The 23,470-nt window shown below is 45.1% G+C and overlaps 2 protein-coding genes across 2 annotated transcripts; both read left to right on the top strand.

Moving 5' to 3' along the window:
- Positions 1-99: 99 nt before the first annotated feature.
- Positions 100-4,364, top strand: LOC8028028 (chymotrypsin inhibitor). Its single transcript, XM_002410272.4, has 3 exons — positions 100-260; positions 923-1,060; positions 3,339-4,364. Exons 1-3 carry the CDS (start codon positions 188-190, stop codon positions 3,437-3,439), a joined length of 312 nt encoding a protein of 103 aa, XP_002410316.4. The 5' UTR covers positions 100-187; the 3' UTR covers positions 3,440-4,364.
- Positions 4,365-16,248: 11,884 nt separating this feature from the next.
- LOC120849114 (cysteine-rich venom protein 6) lies at positions 16,249-20,654 on the top strand. Its single transcript, XM_040221247.3, has 2 exons — positions 16,249-16,318; positions 20,382-20,654. The coding sequence occupies exons 1-2, from the start codon at positions 16,249-16,251 to the stop codon at positions 20,585-20,587; spliced, it is 276 nt and encodes a 91-aa protein (XP_040077181.2). The 3' UTR covers positions 20,588-20,654.
- Positions 20,655-23,470: the final 2,816 nt, after the last annotated feature.

Raw genomic sequence — 23,470 nt, 5'->3', positions numbered from 1 at the left:
GGGCACCAACGCACAAGCTCCAATTGCAACGTTATCCTCCGAAGCGTTGCGTACAGAGTTAACTGCGATATTCATTGCCTCGTTTTTGTAACTAAGCATCTAAAACGTTGCACTCGTGCTGCGTTTATAACGGATAGGGAGACCAAGGGGTTTTCAGTCGTTTACTGCTCCTTCATAAATTACGGCCATGTGGAAGTGTCTTCTGACTGTGCTGGTGGGGCCCCTGGTAATGACCTCTGCACGTCCAGAGGAGGAAGCAGGTAGGGTTCAAAGTTTTTCCTAAAAAAACTTTTGTTTTTATATGACTATTTCTGAAAGTAATGTTAATAGACTGTTCACATTTTATTGGGCGTACTTCAATTGCGCACTTTTAAGGAAACCGTAATAATGCTTGTACACATAATGTGAGATATTTAGAAAGCGTGAACAATTACTAGGCACTTTCATGAGGTCATATACGGCTAAAATGAGTGCTCAAAGCTTTAGTGTGGTGTATTTTACACACTGCAAGCTCCAACTTAAACGGTAAACTTTGTTATGTGCTAGTGGGCCCTGACAAGGCAAAGTGTTTTTTTTCTGCTAAATGTGTCACGCAGTCCACACGAAATTCTAGCTTTAAAGAAGATCTTCATGCAATCTAATTTGTTCTCCAAATGTAACAAATCGTCACAGATGGGTTTATTTTTGAGCGACAAAGAAACAAAGCCAAGTGCTTTAGCTGTGAGTGGTAAGGTTCTCAACTTAGTTGTTTTCAAATATGTCCAGGAGGCAGCAGCGTTTGCGAAAGTCACACTCAATTTAAGAGGCCAAGTTTGAGCTGGCGCCTGTACTGACAAACATAATTCACTTTCCCCAGCCTGAATATTTCTCACTTACACTCGCCTATACTTATTACTGTGTCCATTTTGTTTTGCTCGAGTAGCTTCTGCACCTCAATGCGCCGACCACGAAGTATACAAAACGTGCGTAAGCAGTTCTTGTGCGGAAGCCACCTGCGACCGTCCACATATCGGACCTGCCTGCACCGACGACTGCAGGCGTGGATGCTTTTGTCAAAATCGTATGTGCTGCATGTTCTATAGTATCTTTTAAGATTCATCGCCAGGGTAACACGCAAAAAAAACCCGCCTAACTCAGTCCTAGTTACGCAATCCTAGGGGCCTAATACGGTTTGACTTTAAAGTATTAGTGGCAGCGCTTTACTGCCTAGGAATGGCCTTTCTCTGGCTCGACCGATTACTACCAGGGTGACATGAGCAAAAAAACAAAAACAAAAAAAAGGCCACGTATGAAGTGAAAAACTAGCAGTGAAGGATAAATGCGACTCGTGTTTGGCATGATAAGCCCAGAGTAGCCGCAGGACAACCAAAGAATCAACCAGAAGTAAATCTGAACTCTGGCACTTAATTGTCGATTAGGGCCCGACGATCAAAAGATGACAGCGTATACAAGCAATGAAGCCTAACTCTGGCCTTCGGTTGGCGAATCAGGGCCATGATGAGAAGGTCATATTTGGCTCTATCTTTGATATTTCTGTCTGTTCAAGGCCCCAGAAATCCTCAAAAGAACTATGCTACCTGAGCAACGCCACTGGTAAAACTAGAGGCCCCAAACAAGTGACGCTAAGAATATCCACACTCCTATTCTCAGTTGTCTGGTGGGAGCCGCTTTTTTTGCCTCGAGTAGAACGGACGCAAGTGGCGACAGCTAAGATTAAAAAATGCGACGACCTAAGATGCAGATACGGTCTCATATAATGGCATATGGCTCGTCGTGGAGTGTTTTAATATTTCTAGAGGCCGGTAAACCTTTCCTGCGATATCATGTACAGCTTCAGTGAACTGAAAACAATGATCTTATGCAACAAGATCACATAAGTAATTCCTTCGAAGGGTAGCTTATTTTGTGGCTGTAATTATTTCTTGTCAATAAAATGCGAAATTACACAATTATGAATAATGCGTCGACGACACCTAAGCGTATACCAATACTTCCAGCAAGTCTGAGCATTGCACTTTACGTAAAATGATTTTTATTTGACTTTTGGAATTTACTTTTATAATCGTTATCGATTTATTTGGAGCACAATTGTGCCGGCATTTTAGATAATTCAGACCTTCAAAATAGGCAAAACGAAAGCCCAAAGGAAAATTTAATGCCACCATGTTTTCAGATTATTTTTAAGGAAACATCCTAGTACAACAGCACGCTTCATCCGACACAAGCAAAAAAATAATAATATTAATTTACAAATCGTAGTAAGGTATGCTTTAAATATTCTAAATATTGTTCTTTTTTTGCCCACCTTGAAATAAGTGAGGGGGCGCAGACATCTTTAGGTCCGATTGGTGAACTACATTGTATTCCGGCATAATTTGGGAACTCTATCTATTAAATGCCAACTTTTAAGGTTTTTTGAGTGGTGAGAAAACATACTAATTTCCTACTTTTAAATTAAAAAAAAAAAGATTAGACAAATGAAGCACAGATTCGCTCATGTTTACTTAATCCGAAAGCTTTACGGTGCAATCCTTCTTACGTAAAGTCGCATGCTTAAATAGGTTTATTTTAAAGAAAGAATGAAAACATTAATAAACATTGGACTTATTTTGCGCGTGTATCACACATTCGTAACTCGCACAGCGCACCTTAAGGCAGGTACCGGTTCTTCTAGTTCCTGCCTTGCTCTCCAGGTGCCACGAGTTGTCGTAAAACGTTCAAAGACGCTTAATCGCCGGGGTTACTTCCTGGCATGTTGTCCTTTGAGTGGAGACTCCTGATTTATAATTATGAAGATGAGTAATCTTAATTCTCAGGTGCCGCCGTTCTTAGGGCCAATCTTTAGTATTTGTCTGAATATTTAGGGCCTGAAAAAGCCCGAAGAATAAATGGTAGGGCCAAACTTCACTTTCTTTGGACAGACTGTGGATATATTATCTCTAATTCGCATAACAAGTACCATGGTTAGGCTTTCCTACTGATTGGACTGTTTTCATGTGGCAACCCTAAGCCTAAATTTACAAACGAATACAATATTTAGGCTTCATTGCTACTTCCTTGGTTCATATGTGACATCTTCAGTTCAAGTTGGGTACTTTGAAAATTATGGTCTCAGCCAGAGGAAAATCAGAAACACCAAGAAAAAAAGTATTATAGCACAAACTGTCGCCTTGGCGCAAAACCGTACTAGGCCGAAGTTGGGCACCAAGTATTGGCAAGCTTGTGCTAAGCTAGGTATTTCTCGGGAGTGATACCTGCAGAACTACTAACCAATTTGTATTATTAATAGTTTATGCAAGGGATTCCATAACTCGAAATATGTTATTTTTTTTCTCAAGGTTTCTACCGCAACGCTGAGCGACGCTGCGTCACGAAGTTGCAGTGCCCCGAAGATTCCGCAGCGTACTCGTTTGTGGAGCCTGAAAATGGACACGAATGAGTGTTCATTGAGGGTGCAACAAGTTTTCAGTGCTCTTGCATTGACAGCATCAGACCCGAGGGTTTCACTCAAACTGCAATTTTTAAAACGATTTCTGATGTGTGCTTAGTTGTAGAAATTGAAGACTCTTTGGGTGTAACCTAAGTCGTCAGTAGAAATGCAATAATCATTGACAAATTCGCTCTGCTTAAACCCGCGAAAGAGGCCATTTATCGCGCAGAACCTTCGCGCGCTTTATGTCTGCAATTGCCGGTATTATCGAATTGCGGTCATTGTAATGTTCACAGATGTCGGTGGGGTACCAGCGGTTGCCTTGGTTCAACCGAATAACCAGCGGTTGCCTCCCCCACAAAACACATGACAATAAATCGGTTGTCCAGGGTATACGAAATATTTGCCGCGCGCTAGGGGGATTGCACTGAGAATAAAGTTGACATTTTGGCTTATTCATAATTTTTTAGTGCAAGCTAAATACATTTTAGGGTTTGGGAGACATTCAAATAATATTTATTTCTAAATGTAAAAGTACCGATTCAATTTTAATTCACTTTCTTTTAGTTCCAGAATAAATAATGTGGCCAGAGGACTGAATACGAAGCTCCTGCAGTGCAGCTTGGCTAAGATACTGTCCCTTATATTCGGCTATCGGATAAATATGGTAATCAAATCTGTGTGACTCGACACGCACATTTTCGTGTCAAGTGTGCAACTTAACATGCACATCTAACTGTTGCTCTTTGGCTCAACCGACGAAGAATATAAGCGACAATAAACTTAGTGATTGTTTTACGCACGTTAAAAAAAAATTAAAGACGTTTACAAATCTCTGTAATGCGAAATTATAGCGCAGCTCTTGAGGTATTTTCATATAGCGATATACCGTGCTAAACAATTTGAGAAATAAATTTATATATGTACAATTATAGAACACCGTCCTTACATAGTGGTTCTGCACCCTCGTCTTTTTCCGTGCCCTCTTCCTCCTTCATATCCTCCTCCTCCGTATCCTCCCCTCTTCCTTGTCCATACCCTCCCCTCCTCCTAAGCTGCACACCCCCCCCCCCCCTCTTCCTGCGTTTAAAAATGTAATTGTCTAGCTGACCGCTACCAAGCAGCTTGTGTTTGTGGTAGCACTTGTAGCAAGTAGTACAAGAAGGTCAGTGAATTTGGATATACTATTTCACGTGAATACACTCTATTCTATTATATTCTAAACTATTCTTCTATTCTATACTATTTTATTTGTTCGGCTGTATCACCCATATTCCGCGTTAAATTGAGCCGCAGTTACCAGAATATTTGCCTAAATTGATTCGTGGAATCTAACAAGCGTGTCCTAATATAAAAACCGACCCGCCTTTCAATTTAACGAGACCTATTCAGCGTGAGTGCCATGCCTCTGTATAGTCTTCTTGGACAATGACATAAGTTTTCAAACTGATCAAGGCTGACCACGCAATGCCTGTGAAACTGACGTTTAATTCGTGTAATTATTTATTATGGAATATTACTGCACTTCTAAAATAGCGAAGGGCGAAAATGATATAGTTTAGTTATAAGTGAACAGATTAAAAAAATGTATGATGGCTTTAACCTAAAACTGTAGCAATATTGGGTTAAATTCACCATGATAAACGTGAACTGATAAAGGTAAAGCCAATCTCGGGTTAAATTTATTATTGCATGCTTCAACCAACTAGCCAGCGCCGGCGCATTTTCCGTCCTTTTTAGCTCTCGCGTCTTTGCGTGCGAAATTAGACCGTGGCATGGGGTCCGTCATGGACTAATATTGCTTGCGAAGATGCGAGATATCTTAAGAATGCGCCCTGGCCTTGTAATGGACTAATGCTGTGCATGAAGAAGCGAACTTTTTTTTTTTAATTTGTGAGTGTTGTAGCTAGGTAAGAAAAAAGTTAGAAATTGTGTAAAATAAAGTCAAAAAGTGTCCTTAGGTTCACTTAAAATAAATCGCACCTCCGCGTTTTCCAGTTTCTAACCGGTTTTGACTACTTGTGCTCATTAGAATCGAAACAGGACATACTTAGAAGAACGTTTGTAGCCTTCAAGCGATGGAGAGTTTTTATGTGATGCGACAAGTCGCGGGATCATCACGAATTACCGTGCGGCATGAGCAGCCCGGACTAAACAACTTCACGAGCTCAAGCAGGACAGCTCGAGGACTAAAAACCCGGAACAGCTATCGCCGCAGTCATAGAACCTAATGGAAGCTCCCGTTTATGTTATGATTGAGTTAGCATTAGTACCCACATGACAAGAAAAAGCTGACGTCGTCCGTCTGCGGATGAAACAGTGGAAAGGGTTGCGCGCCGCGCAGAGGGGAGCAGAGTAGTAAAGGTCAAAGGCGAGAGAGAGACGACGTCACGGGTAGGAAGCCAATGCGAGGGCGGATGCTGGTGCGAGTCTGAACTTGCAGAAGCATCAGGCAGCGGTTGCCGCTGTTATGCGTGAAGGGGGGCGAACGAGACAGAGGAGAGGAAGCAGCGCCTAGCTGGCCGAATGCGGCACAATAAGCGGCACGGCGACGCGGCTCCGCGTGTTACAGAAGCTTAAAATATTAAAGAAAGATGCATTGGTAGACTCTCAGGAGATACGTTGGCATGACCCTCCCGAAACTCCACACACGTCCACCTTTCTGTAACGCTAACAGTGACCCATAGCTAGCGTATCTAAAAATTGGCAGCAAAAATAGAGGAAGAAAAGAGAAGGCCAAAAAAGAAAAGTAAGGGTCAGCGTTGCGTTCACCAAAAGGGAATATTTGTGGCGTTTTCCAGGGGTCATTCTAACGAATTTCCTAGTGATCTACCAATGAAACTTCCATTAATTTTAAATTTTATGTGGGATGGTAAAGATTGGTTACTGTCCATACTATCAAACATCTTCCTATCACCACAAATTTCCTCCCGGAGCACGCACCGTTACCGCAGAGCTTCCTTAGCTGAGTCAAGCCTTGAACGATCGGATTCACTTTCCACAGCCCACCCTCGACAGCCCGCCAGTGGAGAAATCTATAGTGAGTCATTTCACCGTATCAATGGTAATATTAGAAATGAAGTTTTTTAACACATCATCACAGTACCTTTATTGATATCACAGCAGAAATCCAAGTATAAGTATTTCACACATTCATAATTCAATGCCCTTGTCCATACCATTTAAATTATAAAATCATCGATTTTTTTGGGCGTTCGATACGAGACAGGGAACCAATGGTTTCTCGAAAATGTCCAGATTTGATTAGTCATCTAGCGTTTTTTTATTCAACACCTCATCCTTGGGAATCGTATGGAGCATCGCAGTAATACAATATCGAACAGTTTCTTAAGTACTATATGTTTGAGTTGACTGTCTTAAGTCTCATCCAAAACAACCTAAGCGATATAAAACTAGTGTTTCATTTAATGTCCATTTTATGCTGTCTGACGACGCAAGCGCTCAATTGGCCATTTGAACATTTCTAAGCTCAAAGAAAAATCCAGAGTTAGTATTTACATCCGATCTAGGTGCTGGTGTCTGCACCAGCACTTCTGTCAGGAATCGCTTAAAATTGATGAAGCTTTATACGCGTATGTTTATAGCTTAGTTTTACTCATTAACGTCAAATCTTTCATACAGTGGAGAGCGCGTCGCCCGTCTAACTACACCTGCAGCTTTCTTCATGAAACTTCAAACATTTGAAAGAATGTTTATAGTAAAAACGTTACATTTATAAAGCGCAAATGTTCTGAATTCGGTACATCAATTCCACACACATACACACACACACACACACATATATATATATATATATATATATATTGTCAGGAAGACAGAAGCTCAACGACCGCTTTCAGTGATGATTATATTCGAACTGGCCCGCGGTTGTGAGCACGGGCCATGCGAGCTATCGGTGATGACGATGATGGCGGAGATATGGCGATGCCCGATGACGACGATGAGGGTCTTCATCACATTACCCCCCTCCTCGGGGGGGGGGGGGGGGGGGAAGCTATTGCCGTGGTGGGTGGTACAGTTTCAAGCGGTTCAAGTGTAGAACTTCCGAAGGTCGACGGCGGCCATCCGAAGAGGAAGAAGTTGGGCTTAGCGAGGTAGGAGACAGGTGATGTTTTCTCGGTGATTCGATAGGGACCGATGTACTTGTGGAGGAACTTGTCCACTCGGCCAGGTTGTCTGGCTGGTGTCCAAACCCACACAAGGTCACCAGGGGAGTAAGAAGTGTTCGTGTGGTGCTTGTCACAGCGGTCCTTGGTGACCTGTTGATGCCGCGACGAGCGGAGCTGCGCGAGCTGGCGGCATTCTTCGGCGCCAAAGATGAAGTTCTCTAGGAGTTCACTTTGATTGTTGATTGAAGGAGCGACAGGAAAGATGGTGTCCATTGTGCATGATGCTTCGCGTCCGTACACTAAATGAAAAGGGGAGTAGCCCGTGGTAGACTGGAGGGCAGTATTATAGGCAAAAGTTACGAACGGGAGTACAGTGTCCCAGTTCGTATGGTCGGGGGAAACATACATGGATATCATGTCTGCAAGGGTCTTGTGAAAACGTTCGGTTAAACCGTTTGTCTGTGGATGATGTGATGATGTTGTTTTATGAATTACGTTACAGGCTTTCAGAATAGCTGTAAGTGTACTCGAAAGAAACTGCCGTCCTCGGTCGCTTTAGAGGACTTGTGGCGCACCATGACGTAGAAGTATGGTGTGTACAAAGAATTGAGCAATTTCTTCAGATGTCGCAGAGGTAAGCGCGGCAGTCTCGGCGTATCTAGTTAAGTGGTCAACGGCCGTGACTATCCAGCGATGACCATGAGAAGAAACGGGGAACGGACCGAACAAATCGATTCCTACTCGTTCGAAAGGCGCACTGGGGCAAACTAATGGTTGCAGCAAACCAGCACGGGCAGTGGTTGGACGTTTTCTACGCTGGCATTTCAAGCAGGACTGAACATATTTAAAAACAGTTGTCTGAAGCTGCGGCCAGAAGTAGCGTTGCCTAATGCGAGCGTACGTGTTGTTAAACCCCATGTGTCCTGAAATAGGGTCATCATGAAAAGATCGAAGAATGTCAGTGCGCATATTGCGAGGAACTACGAGGAGCCAGCGGTGTCCTGAGGGGGAAAAGTTGTGCCGGTAGAGTATACCATCTTGCATAGAGAAGTTCTGTAATTCTTTTCGCAACTTTTTGTGAGCGAAGTTATTCGGTTTCTTAAGGTGGTCGATGATGCCTTGTATCCATGGGTCTTTGGATTGCTCATGTGCAATAGAGTCAAAATGGAGTGCTGAGACATCAAAAACGTCATCCATGTTTTCAAGCCGTTCATCTCGTTCGTCTACTGGACATCGAGATAGGCTGTCAGCGTCTGTATGTGTGCGCCCAGATTTGTATACTACTGTATAATTGTATTCCTGAAGCGCAAGCGTCCATCGACCAAGTCTGCCAGTGAGATCTTTCAAGGAAGAAAGCCAACATAACGTGTGGCGATCGGTCACAATAGTAAAATGTCTTCCGTAAATATATGGTCGGAATTTGTTAATGGCCGAAACGACAGCTAGGCATTCTTTCTCGGTTATAGTGTAATTCTGTTCGGCGGCGGAGAGCATTCGGCTCGCATAGGCCACAACATATTCTTTTAGTGTGTTGGGATCGCTCTGCAATAGAACAACGCCAAGGCCATATCCACTGGCGTCGGTGTGCAATTCTGTAGGGGCAGAGTCAGTAAAGTGCCCCAGTAAAGTTCCCCAGGATTGGATCGGACTGGAGAGTGGTTTTGAGAGAGTGAAATGAGTCTCGACATTCAGGGGACCAGATGAATGGTGCATTGGACTGTAACAACCGTGTAAGTGGGGCAGCTAGTTGGGCGAAGTGAGGTACAAAACGGCGAAAATACGAGCAGAGTCCTAAGAAACTACGAAGTTGTTTGATATTAAAAGGAACAGAAAATTCGTTTACTGCCTTGAGCTTGTCTGGGTCGGGCCGAATGCCATCTTTATCTACTAAATGCCCAAGGATCTTAATTTGTCGAGAGACAAAGCGGCACTTTTTTGTGTTGAGTAGGAGGTTAGCTTTTGTGAGACAAACGAACACTTCGGACAGGCGAAGGAGATGGTCGTTAAACGTACGAGAAAAAGTGAAAGCCGTTTACAAATCCCTGTAACGCCGAATTGGAGCGCAGCTCTTGAGGAGGAGGAGTGAAGGTACTGAGGGGAGGGTAGACCCCTCCCCCTTCTCCTCCTCCTCCCCTCATTCTTTAATATGCTCCGGGGGGGGGTGTCACGTGACTTCGGGGAGGGGGTCACGTGACCTCGGGGAGGCGTTACCTGGGGGTGACCTCAAGGCCACGTGACCCCAAAGGTGACCCCCACGTGACCTTGGGGTCACGTGACCTGGAGGGGTCACGTGACCTCGGGGGGTCACGTGACCTCAGAGGGGTCACGTGACCTGGGGGTCACGTGGGGTCACGTGACCTTGAGATGACCTTGGAAGGGGTCACGTGACCTCGGGGGTCACGTGACCTTGGGGAGGCGACCACGTGACCTCGGGGGTCACGTGACCTCAGAGGGGTCACGTGACTTGGGGGTCACGTGACCTTCAAAGGGTCACGTGGGGTCATCTTGGGGTCACGTGACCTTGAGATGACCTTGGAAGGGGTCACGTGACCTCGAGGGGTCACGTGACCTTCAGGGGGTCACGTGGGGTCACGTGACCTTGAGATGACCTTGGGAGGGGTCACGTGACCTTGGGGGTCACGTGACCTTGGGATGACCTTGGTTACGCCGACGCCGACGGCGACGCCGCTCAAGCCGGGAACGGGCCCCTAAGAGCTGCGCTCTAAAAATAATAATGTCATCAAGGTAGCAAAGGCATATGTGTCATTTAAAGGGACACTGACACCCCCCAAAAATTTTTTTTAATGTTTTGCCAGGCGCTTCATTATGGTGTCGGAGGACTACCCAATCAATATTTTGCAACAGAGTAGCGTATTTTTTTTAATAAAGCCCAAATACGCAACTGCACGAAATCGAAACCGAAACCCGACGGAGGTCGGAGAAGTGGAGAGAAGAGAGTGTGTGGCGGAAGTCACGTGGCTACACCCGACCGTGTTTTCTTTTTTTTTTTTTTTTTTTTTTGTTCTCCTTCCCGGTAGCAGACGACATGCGGCGTATGGGAACTGGTCGCCGTGGGATTCTTTTGCAGTTATGTATGTTCCGCTCGTTGTTCTGTACTCCAAGATGAGTTGTTTTGTACATTGAGGAGTTGCAGATGAGTAGTGAGTGCCCGTGGTGGATTTTGATCGGCTCCGAAAAGAATACACCCAAGATGTTGCGTGAAGAGCTGGCTCACATGTCCTGCGTCCGAAACAGAAGTGGCATTGTGCGACAGAGTTTGCGAAAGATCAACGGGATCGGGACCAATGGCTGGCTGCAATTCCTGTAGACCATTTACGGGCACCTTGGAAAGCGGACGCTACCTGATTTATATGCTCCTTGCATTTTGTGGAAAGTGATTACATTGAGTTCGCAGGTGTCAAAAAGGAAATCTCATACCATTTAATTCAGCGACGTGTCGTCCACAACATTTGTTTCTTATATTGTTTTTTTGTTTCTTCAGTAATAATTGTAAAAAAAAAAATGTAGACATCAAAGAATATTTGAAAAAAAAAAAAAAAAAAATTTGACGGGGGATCGGACCCGGTCCTACCGCGTGTGATGGGGACGTCTTCCTCACTGCGCTACTGGGGCACATTAAAACTGGAGTATCTCTTTTCTTAGTAATAATTCAGCCGATAAACTGTAAGTGGGAAAGTTTGCTGCCGATTTTCCTCTAGCAAAAGCACTCCCGGGTCGAAGTCGGGATGCACCACGCACTGGCGACATTCTCACCTAGTAAAGAAATCGTACGCGTGCATATTCAACTCGAAGTAGACACGTCGCGCTTGACGTTTGCGCGAGCGATGTCTTCAGCCACAAGAAGGGAGCGACGGCTCGGCGACGTCTTCGTGCAAATCGGCTTGGTGGTCGGGCGTGTCGTACGGGATGAATACTAATTCTTTTGACCAGTCCCAAATTTCTCTTTTAAAGGCAGACAAAATTCGCCGGTACCGCGAACGACAGTTCTGAAATAGAGGTCCCACGCCCGTCGTCCGCTGCCATCGCCGTCCCTACGAGTCCCACGATACGCGAAACGACGCACGCACAGAATGCTTCCGGTTGTCTGTGGAACTTTTTTTTCAATCAACGTATTTGCAGCTTTTTAGAAGCCACAAAAAATGGGTTTCATATTTTTTTCTATTTTTAATATCGAGTGTGTGCTTTCAGTGACCCACGACTTTGATTAAATTTGGTGGTCGCATCGATACCTTAGAAAACGGCCCGTGACCGCGAGAAAGAGAGTGAGCGAGACTCGAACCGGCCAGTTCTTGATCGGCGGTTTTCGGGCGGAAAGAAACCGAATTTCGAGCCGCAAATTCTGTTCTGGGTAGTTGAGCTCTCATATGTCACGTACAACTAAAAACCTCGGCGAGCATAAATACCCTGTCAGTGTCCCTTTAAGGCCACGGAGAACGTTATCTATCATGCGCTCAAATGTTGCCGGCGCATTGCAAAGGCCAAAAGGCATCACGTTGGATTCAAAAAGACCGTCAGTTGTAATGAAAACTGGTTTTAGAGCGCAGCTCTTAGGGGCCCGTTTCCAGCCTGAGCGGCGTCGGCGTCGCCGTCGGCGTAACCGCGTTCCTCCCTCTCCTCCTTCTCCCGTCCTCCAACTCCCCCTCCTCCTCCTCCTCCCCTCATTGTGTAGTATGGTCCGGGCGGGTGACGTGACCTCGGGGGGAGGGGGTCACATGACCCGTTTCCAGCCTGTGCGGCGTCGGCGTTGGCGTCGGCGTCGGCGTCGCCCCTCCCCCTCCTCCCCCTCCGCTCCTCCTCCTCCCCCCTCCTCCCCCGCCAAGGTCACGTGACCCCGGGGGGTGACTCCCCTCCCCCCGCCGGTCACGTGACGGCCCGCCCAAGGTCATGTGATCCCGTCCCCTCGAGGTCACGTGACCCTTGGACCTCTGCCCTCCTCCTCCTCCCCCTCCTCCTCCTCCCCTCATTGTCTAGTATGGTCCGGGGGGGTCACGTGACCTCGGGGGAGGGGTAAAGGAGAGGGAGGGGGAGCAGGAGGGGAGGAGGACTAGCAGGCATGATCACGAGGGAGGAGGAGGAATATACCCTCCACACCTCCTCCTCAAGAGCTGCGCTCCAATTCGGCGTTACAGGAAGTTGTAAACGGCTTTCACTTTTTTCTTTGTCTTCTTCCTTCATTGGTATTTGCCAGTAGCCGGTCTTTAAATCCAGGGATGAAAAATATTCGGCTCCTTGTAGGGTGTCCAATGTGTCATCAATCCGTGGTAAAGGGTATACGTCCCTGCGAGTGACCTTATTGAGTCTACGGTAATCAACGCAGAAACGCATGCTGCCGTCCTTCTTGTTTACAATGACAACTGGTGAAAGCCAGGGGCTCGAGGATTGACGGATGATCCCATTACGCAGCATTTTTGACACCTCTTGGTCAATAACACGGCGTTCTGAAGGAGACGCGCGATATGGGCGTTGGTGAACTATTTCTCCAGGAGGCGTATTGATCGTATGTGCTACCGAGTTTGTTGTGCTTGTGAAGGACGTGTAAACGTCAAAGCATGATTGGAAACGAGTTAATAAATTATTTAATTGCTTTTTATGAACCTCTCCCAGGTCAGAGTCAATGTCATTCGAAATTATTTGGTTGGATATAACCGGCAACGTTGTAGGTTCAAAATGATGTGTTGATTCGAGCGAAGCAAGTTCCAAAGAATTATGTGGTTCGATACTCGCGACGACTGTGTCCTTTACGAAAAGAAGTGGCTGGTGTGTAACGTTACATACAGGGAGTACTGTTTTTCGGTCGGTAAGTTTAGATAGGGCATAGGGTACGTTGAACCCGTGCGATAGCAAGACGGTAGACAGAGGAGTTACTAGAAAAGTCCCCGAAAGGCTTGGTTCGCTCGAAAAATTGATCAGGAAAGATGCTAGCGGGGGAATGACAGTATCCTCACAGGCCCGTAATTTGGTTTCAACAATTATGGAATCAGACTCGCGGTTATTTGATTCCCCCTTTGCAATTTATGACAGCTTCAGCAGATTGAAGAAAATCCCAGCCTAGAATCAGGTCATGCGTGCAAGACGACAAAACCATGAACTGAATGGTGTGGCACGTACCTTGTATGAAAACGCGAGCCGTGGACTGAGTGGTGGGATGAATGATGTCTGTGGACGCCGCCCGTAATGAACAACCATGTAGGGGTGTTCTAACTTTGTGAAGACATAAGGAAATGTCCTCTCTTATCATGGAAGTAGCCGCCCCTGTGTCAACTAAGGCGTTCAGGAGTAAGCCGTCGATATGTACCTCGATGAGATTGGATGGGTCAGAGGGAGGATGATGAAGAATCTCCCGTGACGCAGTTGCTTCTCCAACAACTGCGGAACCTAGTTTCCCGTATTGGGCCGCGCGTCTCTCCTCGAGATCATGGGTGAGAAAGAGCGAGGATAGGGAGATGGGGAGCGGCGCCGTGGAGCTTCCGGACGACGTGCTGGATAGGGATCCGGGGGTGGAGACTGATCCCGCGGCTGGTTCCAATACCCTCTGTTGTTTCGCTCTCGACTATAGTAGTCGCGGGTTTCGTAGTCCTGTTGTCTTCTTCGGCAAACTCGTGCCACGTGGCCGGTAATCCCACAATGATGGCAGATTGGGCGCGGCCGACATCCCCAGGATACGTAGTTGGGATAAGTGGGGCGGCTCAGAGCCGTATATACTGAGAGAGTTTGGCCATCTTAAGGAGATTTTGACTGCCTGGCAACCATAGCAGCGTAGTCCGACAACCGGGGGATGACTACTTCCGTCCGCCATTTTGGGGCTCTGACTCATAGGAACTCTATGCGATTTCTCAGGAATAAAGAAGACAAAGAAGTAACGCCATTTTGTGTTATCGCGAAATCCGCTGGTTCTAGCGGGCAACAAGCTCCGGCCATTGGCCAAACTCTCTCAGTATAAACGGCTCTGGGGCGGCTGCTCCAAGGGAGTAAATGACCCCTGTTAAAAGCAGGCAAGATAGAAGCCAGAGCAGGAAGGTCCGGAATCAGTTGGCGAACTCCCGAACGAGGAGTTTCATCAGAAGTTCGAAGTCCATCGGTGACTTTAGGGGAAGTCTCTCTTGGTGTGACGACAGAAGCAATCTCCTGTTGGATAATGCGGCGCAAGCCGCTGTCGTCACTCTCAATCGTCTGGTGGCTTGCAGCAGGTCGGAGAAAATGTGAAAGTTCATCTCGTACAATTTTCTGTATCATTTACTTCAGGGTATCGGTCGATAAAGAAGGCATGGTAATTGATGAGCCGTCATGCAGTGCTCGAACCTGAAGACGGGAGTTGCGGGCCTCATCCAGCCTTTGGCGATGCGTGGTGATGTCCTTAACAATCGTGGGATTTTGCACAAGAAGGACGTTAAATGCCTCTTCAGAGATCCCTTTCATCACATGGCGGACTCGGTCGGCCTCCGACATGTCCTTGTCGAAACGGCGGCAAAGTGCGAGGACATCCTCGATGTAGGAAGTATACGTCTCACCAGAAGATTGAATTCGTGCTGCCAACTTTCGTTCAGCTACAGCTTTACGATTGGCGGGTTCGCCGAAGATTTCGGCTAGCTGGGTTTTGAATAGCAGCCACGTCACGATTTCATTTTCATGGTTGGTGAACCAGATATTGGCCACATCGGAGAGATAAAATATAGCATTCCGCAGTTTCGCCTGGTCGTCCCACTTGTTATAAAGACTCACTCGCGCGTAGACGTCCAGCCAGTCCTCCACGTCGTCCTCTCGGAGTCCGGCAAAGGTCTTGGAATGTCGGAGTTGTCTGGGGGCAGGGCTGACGGCAACTGCAGAGGCACCGGAGGAGGATTGGCCACTGCTGGTCATTGTCACTATTCGCTTTCTGGGACGAAGCTCCAGAGTGGTGAAACGTCGCTACTGGGATCGTGACCCCGCACCTCCACCAATAATGTCAGGAAGACAGAAGCTCAACGACCGCTTTCAGTGATGATTATATTCGAACTGGCCCGCGGTTGCGAGCTATCGGTGATGACGATGATGGGGGAGATATGACGATGTTCGAAGACAACGATGAGGGTCTTCATCACAATATATATATATATATATTTTTTTTTTCGAGTGCGCGTATAAACAAAAAAGGGCCTCCATCGCCACTATTGCACTACCACAAGTTTTGCCTCGAGCAACGTAACTTGTAATAGAAGCCCGTCCTTGAGGCTCACACGTCCGGTGCAAAAAGCGTAATGTGCTGACTTGGGCAACCTTGCCAACACGTGCCGAAAAGAAACCATCAGAGAGCCGAGAATTCGAAGAAGGAGCAAGTCCAAAGATAGGAGAGCGTCTTGGAATTTAATGCGGACGCCCCACTGGGCAGATTGCTTGCAAGTGCGCATGCATTTCCTTGTGGCAAAGCGAGAGGGAATGCCGGCGCATACACTTGCAGACGATGAACGGTTTCGTTACCTCCTAGCAGTTTGTATTGCAAATGCGGCACATAAATCGCGTGACCAACCCCCGATCGAGCGAGTGAAAACCCTCTAAAATCTAGGGACACCGTAGACACCATAACACGTCGCACTTCCTCCTAGCGCGTCCCGCCGCAGGTGATATAAAGAGCTGGTGTCCGCTGGCTCGCAAAGACAAAGCGATTGGGACTGCCTTTCACAAGGGACCGCCATGAAAACCTACGTGCTACAAGCCCTTCTTCTCACGCTCGCTGTCGTGGTTGTCCGTGCAGCCAACACAGGTGTGTTCCATATGTCCATTGAACAAACATAATTGCATATAGACTCTTAGAAATTCCCCTTCGTCCACTTTTCCTCAGTTCACTTCGAGAGTCGATGATTCCGACTGAGAGTCACAGAGGAGGCTCGGCGAGCGTCAAACAACAATAGCATGTTGATACCGAAGACTAACACTTATGATGTGATATGGAGCGTTAAAGTAAGCGCCTGAAACGTAAGGTTCCAAGTGACATATCTCAACTTTTATCCTTCATGTGTGAATATATATTTTTGTGTATTGTTATACGCCGTGATTTCTGTGTAAATTGCAGTCATTGGCTCGTCTGATGATCTGAGAGAAAGTTGACGCACGAGCGAGTTTAAGGGTATATTAGTGTTTCTGTCCGCAAGCAACAATTGACGTAGTGATTTCTCATAAATGGTGCCTAGAATCGCTTGTTTTTGTTGGTAATCCTAACTGATATTGCACTGCCTTAGATAAAAAAACAACATAAACAGTTATTTTATAGTGGTATATTGCTTTATCGCAAAAAAGTGAAATAGACGATGCGTCTTTTTATTGTTGTTCTGCTACAGCGATACATATGTTTTAGGAAAGTGGAAACAGCGCGCAAAAAGACGAAGACAACGAGAGAAGAGCACAGGACAAGCGCTGGTCCTGTGCTCTTCTCTCGTTGTCTTCGTCCTTTTGCGCGCTGTTTTTATTTTCCTAAGTCATGAACCAACTCGCTTGCATCGCCCCCTTGATGCATATGTGCCTGTTCATCTTTCCCAACTTAACTATAAAAGGCGCTGACGGTTTCCGTGGAACTCGTTAAAAAACGACCACTGTTGATTAACTTCTCTGTCATTTGAATTTGAAGAATTGCATAATAGTTTTTGTACGCGACAATTCAGTTTCGACACGATTTGAATGTCAGCATTGTGATTAGCAGAAGCCAAAAACAATGAGCGAAAACCAACAAGCATGACTGTTTTTTTGGTGTTACTGACCAGAAAACAGTGACTTTTTTTCACCCGTACAGGTCCATGTCTTTTAAATAAAATTCAACCTTTAAGTGTGAACTGAAAATTCCTGACTAAAATCCTGAGACTGGGCAGAGACGAAAACACAAATCGTGTTTTCGGGAAAAAGTACAAATCCCGTGGGGCCGAATATTGAAAATTTGAAGCCTAACTGAGTGAAGCAGTCAGATAAATCGCCTCAAGTATTCTATAGAAACTGAAATTTGCTTCTTTGTTTTCTAAATGAAACGATCACGGGAAAATGATTACTTCAATATTATGTTAAACGCATAGCTTCAATGCAGTATCAGAAATTAGCATTTCAAGGTATGTAACCATTTGACGCCTCGACCTAATCCAAGGCTGATACACGAAACAGGAATAACATTATGAATGACGGCGATTACAGCATGTGCCGAGAACAAGAAATACGAAATGAGTTTGGTGTAGCACGCTCTTTCCTTTAGTTTTTAGTGCGTTTTGTCACTCATGGCAGGGTGGACAGTTGAAGGTTAGCAAGTTATGCAATCATGTTTTATATTTAGTCTTATGCTTCTTTAAGATAGGAGAACACATGTGACAAGCCCCTTCAGTATTGCAAAACTTCCTGTCACGAAGGTTTTAGGGCAAGCTATGCTCATTTGATCAAAGATGCGATTCGTAAAAATATCAATAAGTACGACCACAAAATGTGTGTCTAAGATAAACACAAGATTCTGAAAACCCCCACATTCCAATCAAAAGAGAAATCAATGCTCTCAAGCAGTGAATTTGCATCTCTACTGCATTTAATTCCCACATACCATATTTTATTTTTATGATATTGACAAACTTCTTGTTTAAACGAGAATTTTCAAAAAACCCTAAAAATTGGGTGGTTAACACTTAAAAAAAATCTTTCCGGGTAGAAACTGCTTTCTACGGTGCACGTCTTGGATAAAAAAAGTGAAAGCCGTTTACAACTCCCTGTAACACCGAATTAGAGCGCAGCTCTTGAGGAGGAGGGAAGGGTACTGGGGGGGGGGGGGTCACGTGACCTTGGGGGTCACGTGACGATGCCGATGATGTCATCAGTGACGATGACGATGCGGACTCCGATGACGTCATCTGTGATGATGACGATGACGATGCGGATGCCCCCCCCCGAAGTCACGTGACACCCCCAGGTCACGTGACCACCCCAGGGTCACGTGACCCCCGCCGAGGTCACGTGACCTCCCCGATGACGTCATCGTCACTGATGACGTCACCGGCATCCGCATCGTCATCGTCATCATCACTGATGACGTCCTCAGTGACGTCACTGATGGCCTCACCGGCATCCGCATCGTCATCGTCATCATCACTGATGACGTCACGGATGACGTCATCAGTGATGATGACGATGACGATGCGGATGCCGGTGACGTCATTAGTGGCGATGACGTCATCGGGGAGGTCACGTGACCTCGGCGGGGGTCACGTGACCCTGGGGGTGGTCACGTGACCTGGGGGTGTCACGTGACTTCGAGGGGGGTCACGTGACTTTGGGTGTCACGTGACCCTGGGGGAGGGGTCACGTGACCTCTGGGGGTGACGTTACGTTGGGGTGACCTTGGGGGTCACGTGACCTTGGGATGACCTTGGGGGCCACGTGACCTTGGGATGACCTTGGTTACGCCGACGGCGACGCCGACGCCGCTCAAGCCGGGAACGGGCCCCTAAGAGCTGCGCTCTAAAAAACAAAAAACTTATTAAATAATATTCTGATTATCTAGAACTTAATGATAAGTTCTTTTTTATGTACAAAGATAAACATTTGGTCCCAATTAAAAACATGGTGAGCATCACTGAAATTCCATTAATAAGCTTACTGAGAAAGATAGATAAGGCAGGTGCAGCATTTTATGGCGTTCCGAAAAAATGCTCATGTTTGACTTTCGGTTTCCCATCGGTGGACCAGCATGCCTTGCCCCCCCCCCCCCCCCCCCCCTGGTGATTGAGAAGAAAAACGAACGTGCGCACTATTAAATGTCTTTGATCGCTTTTAGCGCAGTACAATGTGCTATACCTGCCTCATTACATGCTTCCAAGTTAGTTGCATTAGTGGTTTTCTCTAATATTTATTGAAGTTGGGCTCGTTGGTGCATGTTCCGGGAAAAATGTTTAAAAAAATTGCGCATTCAAAGCTGGACAGATCTTCACTCAGCCACTCGAAAAAAAAAGAAGTGTTACAGAATATTTAATTAATTTAGAAATTATAGAAACAAAACATCAACATCCACGCATACCTTCTGATACTACGAATGAATTCAAACTCTTCATTATACATCGTAATTGACTCTGCACTAATGCAAACATTAGGGCTGAGTAGACCGCGAAGGGTTAGTTCCCTGAATTATATAATTTGTTAAATGTTGTGTAACACTGGATTTTTATCTTTTCGAATGGCTGATTAAAGACGTTTGCGCCTGAGAATCGGTATTTCTCTTTCTTAATCCCCACCTCATGGCTTTATATATTGAAGAAGATGAGAAAGAAAACTCAGCCATGCGTAAGTCTTGTGTTCTTTGTCTCCTTCTATTTGGGCTTGTGTAAACTTTCAAAAAGTTACTTAATAAACGCTAGTTAATTATGTAGCCAGTTATTCATCTTTTGCGATTCATCATGTTCGTCGTGGCCAGCTTTTTGTTCCAGAAAGAGTTTCTTTTTTCTTTTTTTGTGACGTCAGCCACGCTTTCTTTTGCGATTTTTGAATTTTTTCGCTGAATCGACAAGTATGAATGCTCGAGGCCCGAACGATTAGTCTCCCCAGGCTTGACCCATTCGCAGTCATCTACGGAAGGAAGCGAGTAGATAAAAAAAAATTGAAGATATGTGATTTCAATGTAAGCTGTTACTTTGACGCAATGATGATACGCCTAAGAAAGTCACGGTCACAGAAAAAAAAGAAAAAAAGTAAACGCACGGTATATTTTAGAGAATAGAGAGAGCGAGCTGTGAAACATCTAGGAGCTAACAAAGTTTAAAGTGATGTCTGTGTCGACCACGCGAGGCCTCAAACTATTTCTCTTCCCGCAGGAATCGAGTGGCCGCCAAAGCCACAGAAGTGCGCCGAAGGCGAAACCTGGAAGGAATGCGTCGGAAGTTCATGCGCTGAACTCACCTGCAAACACCCCGAGCCTTCCCGCGGATGCACCGAAGACTGCGGATACGGATGTTACTGCGCTCCGGATTTCTTCAGGAACGCCAATAAAAAATGTGTCAAGAAGGACAAGTGCCCCTGAAAACTGTCACCAACCTCATTATTACGCGAAAAATATATTGTGATTAAACACAGCATATCCAGTATTACCATTATAAACTAAGACAAAGCAGACAGATGGGTACTTTTTTTTAGTAGCCTTTGTTGCATTTTTTTCAATCAGTCAGCTGCTTCATTCATTTTTGAAGTTTGTTAAAAACGTTGCAAAACACATCTGCATACACAGCTTATTTGGCGCAGGCTTGAGGCAATTCCATCAAAAGTAGGATTATGAATGCGGTGTGTTGCCTTGCACCTTGCACTCATGCTAGTGCCGTGCATATATTGGTAAAGATTATAATTTTTATATAAATAGACAGCTCAATAAAAAATATCATCTGCTCTTCTATATTGTTCAAAGTTGCATTTATACCAGAGTTGAACCCGGATACTCCGCTCAGTGAAACCGTAATAACAAGTACTAATGTTTTTGTCTGAAGTAATAAACGTTTCTTGCATAGTATTTATTGCTCCCATTGGCGTGTACCCTCGCTTCAACAAATCTGAAGGCAGCAGTAACCGAATAAGGGATTACCCTTGATGTGTACCGGCTCATTGCGCTTTCAGATTGACACTGTACACTTCTTTAAGTTATTAAGAATTACCAGCCGTGTTTTCGGAAACTTAATTATTATAAAGTACACTTGGCTTCCAGTGATACCCATAAAAATGATTAATCATAATTCAATACAGTGTTTTTATCCCCGCAAATGGACACCATCATTGCCACTGATGGCCACTGCAAGGTCATCGCTTCTCAATGTTTTTTACACTATTTAATTTTGTGAATATAAATTATATCATAGTTTAACTTACACACAAACGTAATATTACCTCTTGTCGGAATATGAATATAAACGCATTAACGGACATATAGGAACGAGAAAACGCGACTTTCAAAAGGGGAGCGACGCGTTACGAAGAAGTGGACAAACAAATGCAGGCCTACAGTAGGGGCTACATGCTCATGAACACCGCAAAACTTCGCTTGCGATTGCGCAGTTGTGACTTTGAACGCCACAGCTTCCACTAAGTGTTATTGTCCCAACAGCAACGTCGCAACGGCGAAATAGCAAATAAAGTCCCATCACGGGAATGGGGCTTAAATCTACTCCAACAGAACCTTAGCAAATTCTACCGAAGGCATATCGGGTGTCACCCGACTTAGGTCATACTTTTCCAACAAAAATGCAAAAAAAAAAACAAAAAAAAACGCGCCTTTGAGAGTAAATATTAGTGCTTTGTTCTTCACTACAGAAAAACCTATGTACCGAAGTACAGATTTCTATTTTTCAAAAAATATCTATATGTTAGCGGCGACTCGCGCGCAGGTCAGCCAAGTTTCCCGAAGTTGTGCGGAGGCATGAGTGAGAATAAGCTCGTGAGCGCAAAGCATGCTCGTGTGCGAGGGTTGTCTGCCTGCGCTTCTGCTGACTGCGTACACCTCCTGCACCTTATCTCTCGGAAGAGCTATCGGTCGAATGGGCTGTGTAGTGTCAATTCAGTTTATTTTAATTCAATTCAATTTCAATTCACTTTATTTTAGTTCCCGAATAAATAATGAGGCAAGAGGATTGAATACAAACCTGCTGCAGTGCAGCTTGACTAAGATACTGTCCCTTATATCCGGCTATCGGATCAATAAGGTAATGGAATGTGTGTGACTCAACACGCTCATTTTCGTGTAAAGTGTGCGACTTAACATGCACATCTAGCTGTTGCTCTGTGGCTCAACCGTCGAAGGATGTAAGCGACGTACGATAAACTTTTTGTCATTTTATTACGCTTGTCGAAAAATGAAAGACGTTTACAAATCTCTGTAATTCGAAATTAGAGCGCCGCGGTAGAGGTATTTTGATATTGCAAATATAACAGGGCTTAACAATTTGAGAAATATATTTATGTATGTAGAAATAGAGATCACTCTCCTTACATAGTGATTCTGCCCCCTCGTCCTCTTCCGTGCCCTCTTCTTCATTCGTACCCTCCTCCTCCTGATCCTCCCCTCTTCCCTCTCCATGCCTTCCCCTCCTCCTTTTACGTACCCTCCAATCCTCCACCGTACCCTTTCCTCTTCCTCTGTACACTTCCCCCATCCTCATACGTTGAAAAAATGTTACTGTCTAACAGAGCTCTACCACAGACAGCTTGTGCTTGTGGTAGAACTTCTGGTAGTACAAGAAGGTCATTAAATTCGAATATACTAATTCACGTGAATACATTATATTCTATTATATTCTATAAGTATTATTCTATTCTATACTGTTTGATTGGTTTCGGTGTATACCCGATATTCCGCGTTAAATTCAGCAGCAGTTTGAAGAATATTCGCCCCTGTTGATTCGTGAACTCTAACAAGCGTGTGCTGATACAAAAAACGACCCGCGTTACAATTCGACGCGACCTATTCAGCGTGAGTGCCATACCTCTGTCTAGTATTCTGGGAGAATGACGTACGTTTTCAAATTGATCAAGGCTGATCACGCAATACTTGTGAAACTGACGTTTCATTCATGTAATTACTTATTGTGGGATATTACTGCTGTTCTAAAATAACGAAGGACGAAAATGATATAGTTTAGTCATTAGTAAACAGATTAAAAAAAATGTATGATGACTTTAACCAAAAAACTGTGGCAATATTGGATTGAATTCATTGTGGTAAACGTAAACTGATAAAAGTAAAGCTTATTTCGGGTTAAATTCAATATGGCAAACTTGAACCAAGAATCCAGCGCATTTACTGTATTTTCGGAAAACAAAGGTTTTAATTAGTTTTATCTAGAATTCCAACCTGTTTGACACTTTTCACTATATTTCTTACCTTTTTAGTTCTCGCGTATTTGTGCGCGAAATTAGAACGTGG

The sequence above is a fragment of the Ixodes scapularis genome, unplaced genomic scaffold (genome assembly GCF_016920785.2).
Source record: "Ixodes scapularis isolate PalLabHiFi unplaced genomic scaffold, ASM1692078v2 PGA_scaffold6__148_contigs__length_123643588, whole genome shotgun sequence".
In the NCBI taxonomy this organism is placed as follows: Eukaryota; Metazoa; Arthropoda; class Arachnida; order Ixodida; family Ixodidae; genus Ixodes; species Ixodes scapularis.
The sequence above is the reverse complement of the archived record's forward strand: the minus strand, read 5'-3'. Positions and strand labels throughout refer to the sequence as shown.

Bases quoted from the DNA above. Each gene is read 5' to 3' on its own strand.
- LOC8028028 (XM_002410272.4), top strand. From the start codon at position 188: ATGTGGAAGTGTCTTCTGACTGTGCTGGTGGGGCCCCTGGTAATGACC. The intron at 261-922 runs GTAGGGTTCAAA...TTGCTCGAGTAG, and splicing joins ACGTCCAGAGGAGGAAGCAG to CTTCTGCACCTCAATGCGCC. The intron at 1,061-3,338 runs GTATGTGCTGCA...TTTTTTCTCAAG, and splicing joins TGGATGCTTTTGTCAAAATC to GTTTCTACCGCAACGCTGAG.
- LOC120849114 (XM_040221247.3), top strand. From the start codon at position 16,249: ATGAAAACCTACGTGCTACAAGCCCTTCTTCTCACGCTCGCTGTCGTG. The intron at 16,319-20,381 runs GTGTGTTCCATA...CTCTTCCCGCAG, and splicing joins TGTCCGTGCAGCCAACACAG to GAATCGAGTGGCCGCCAAAG.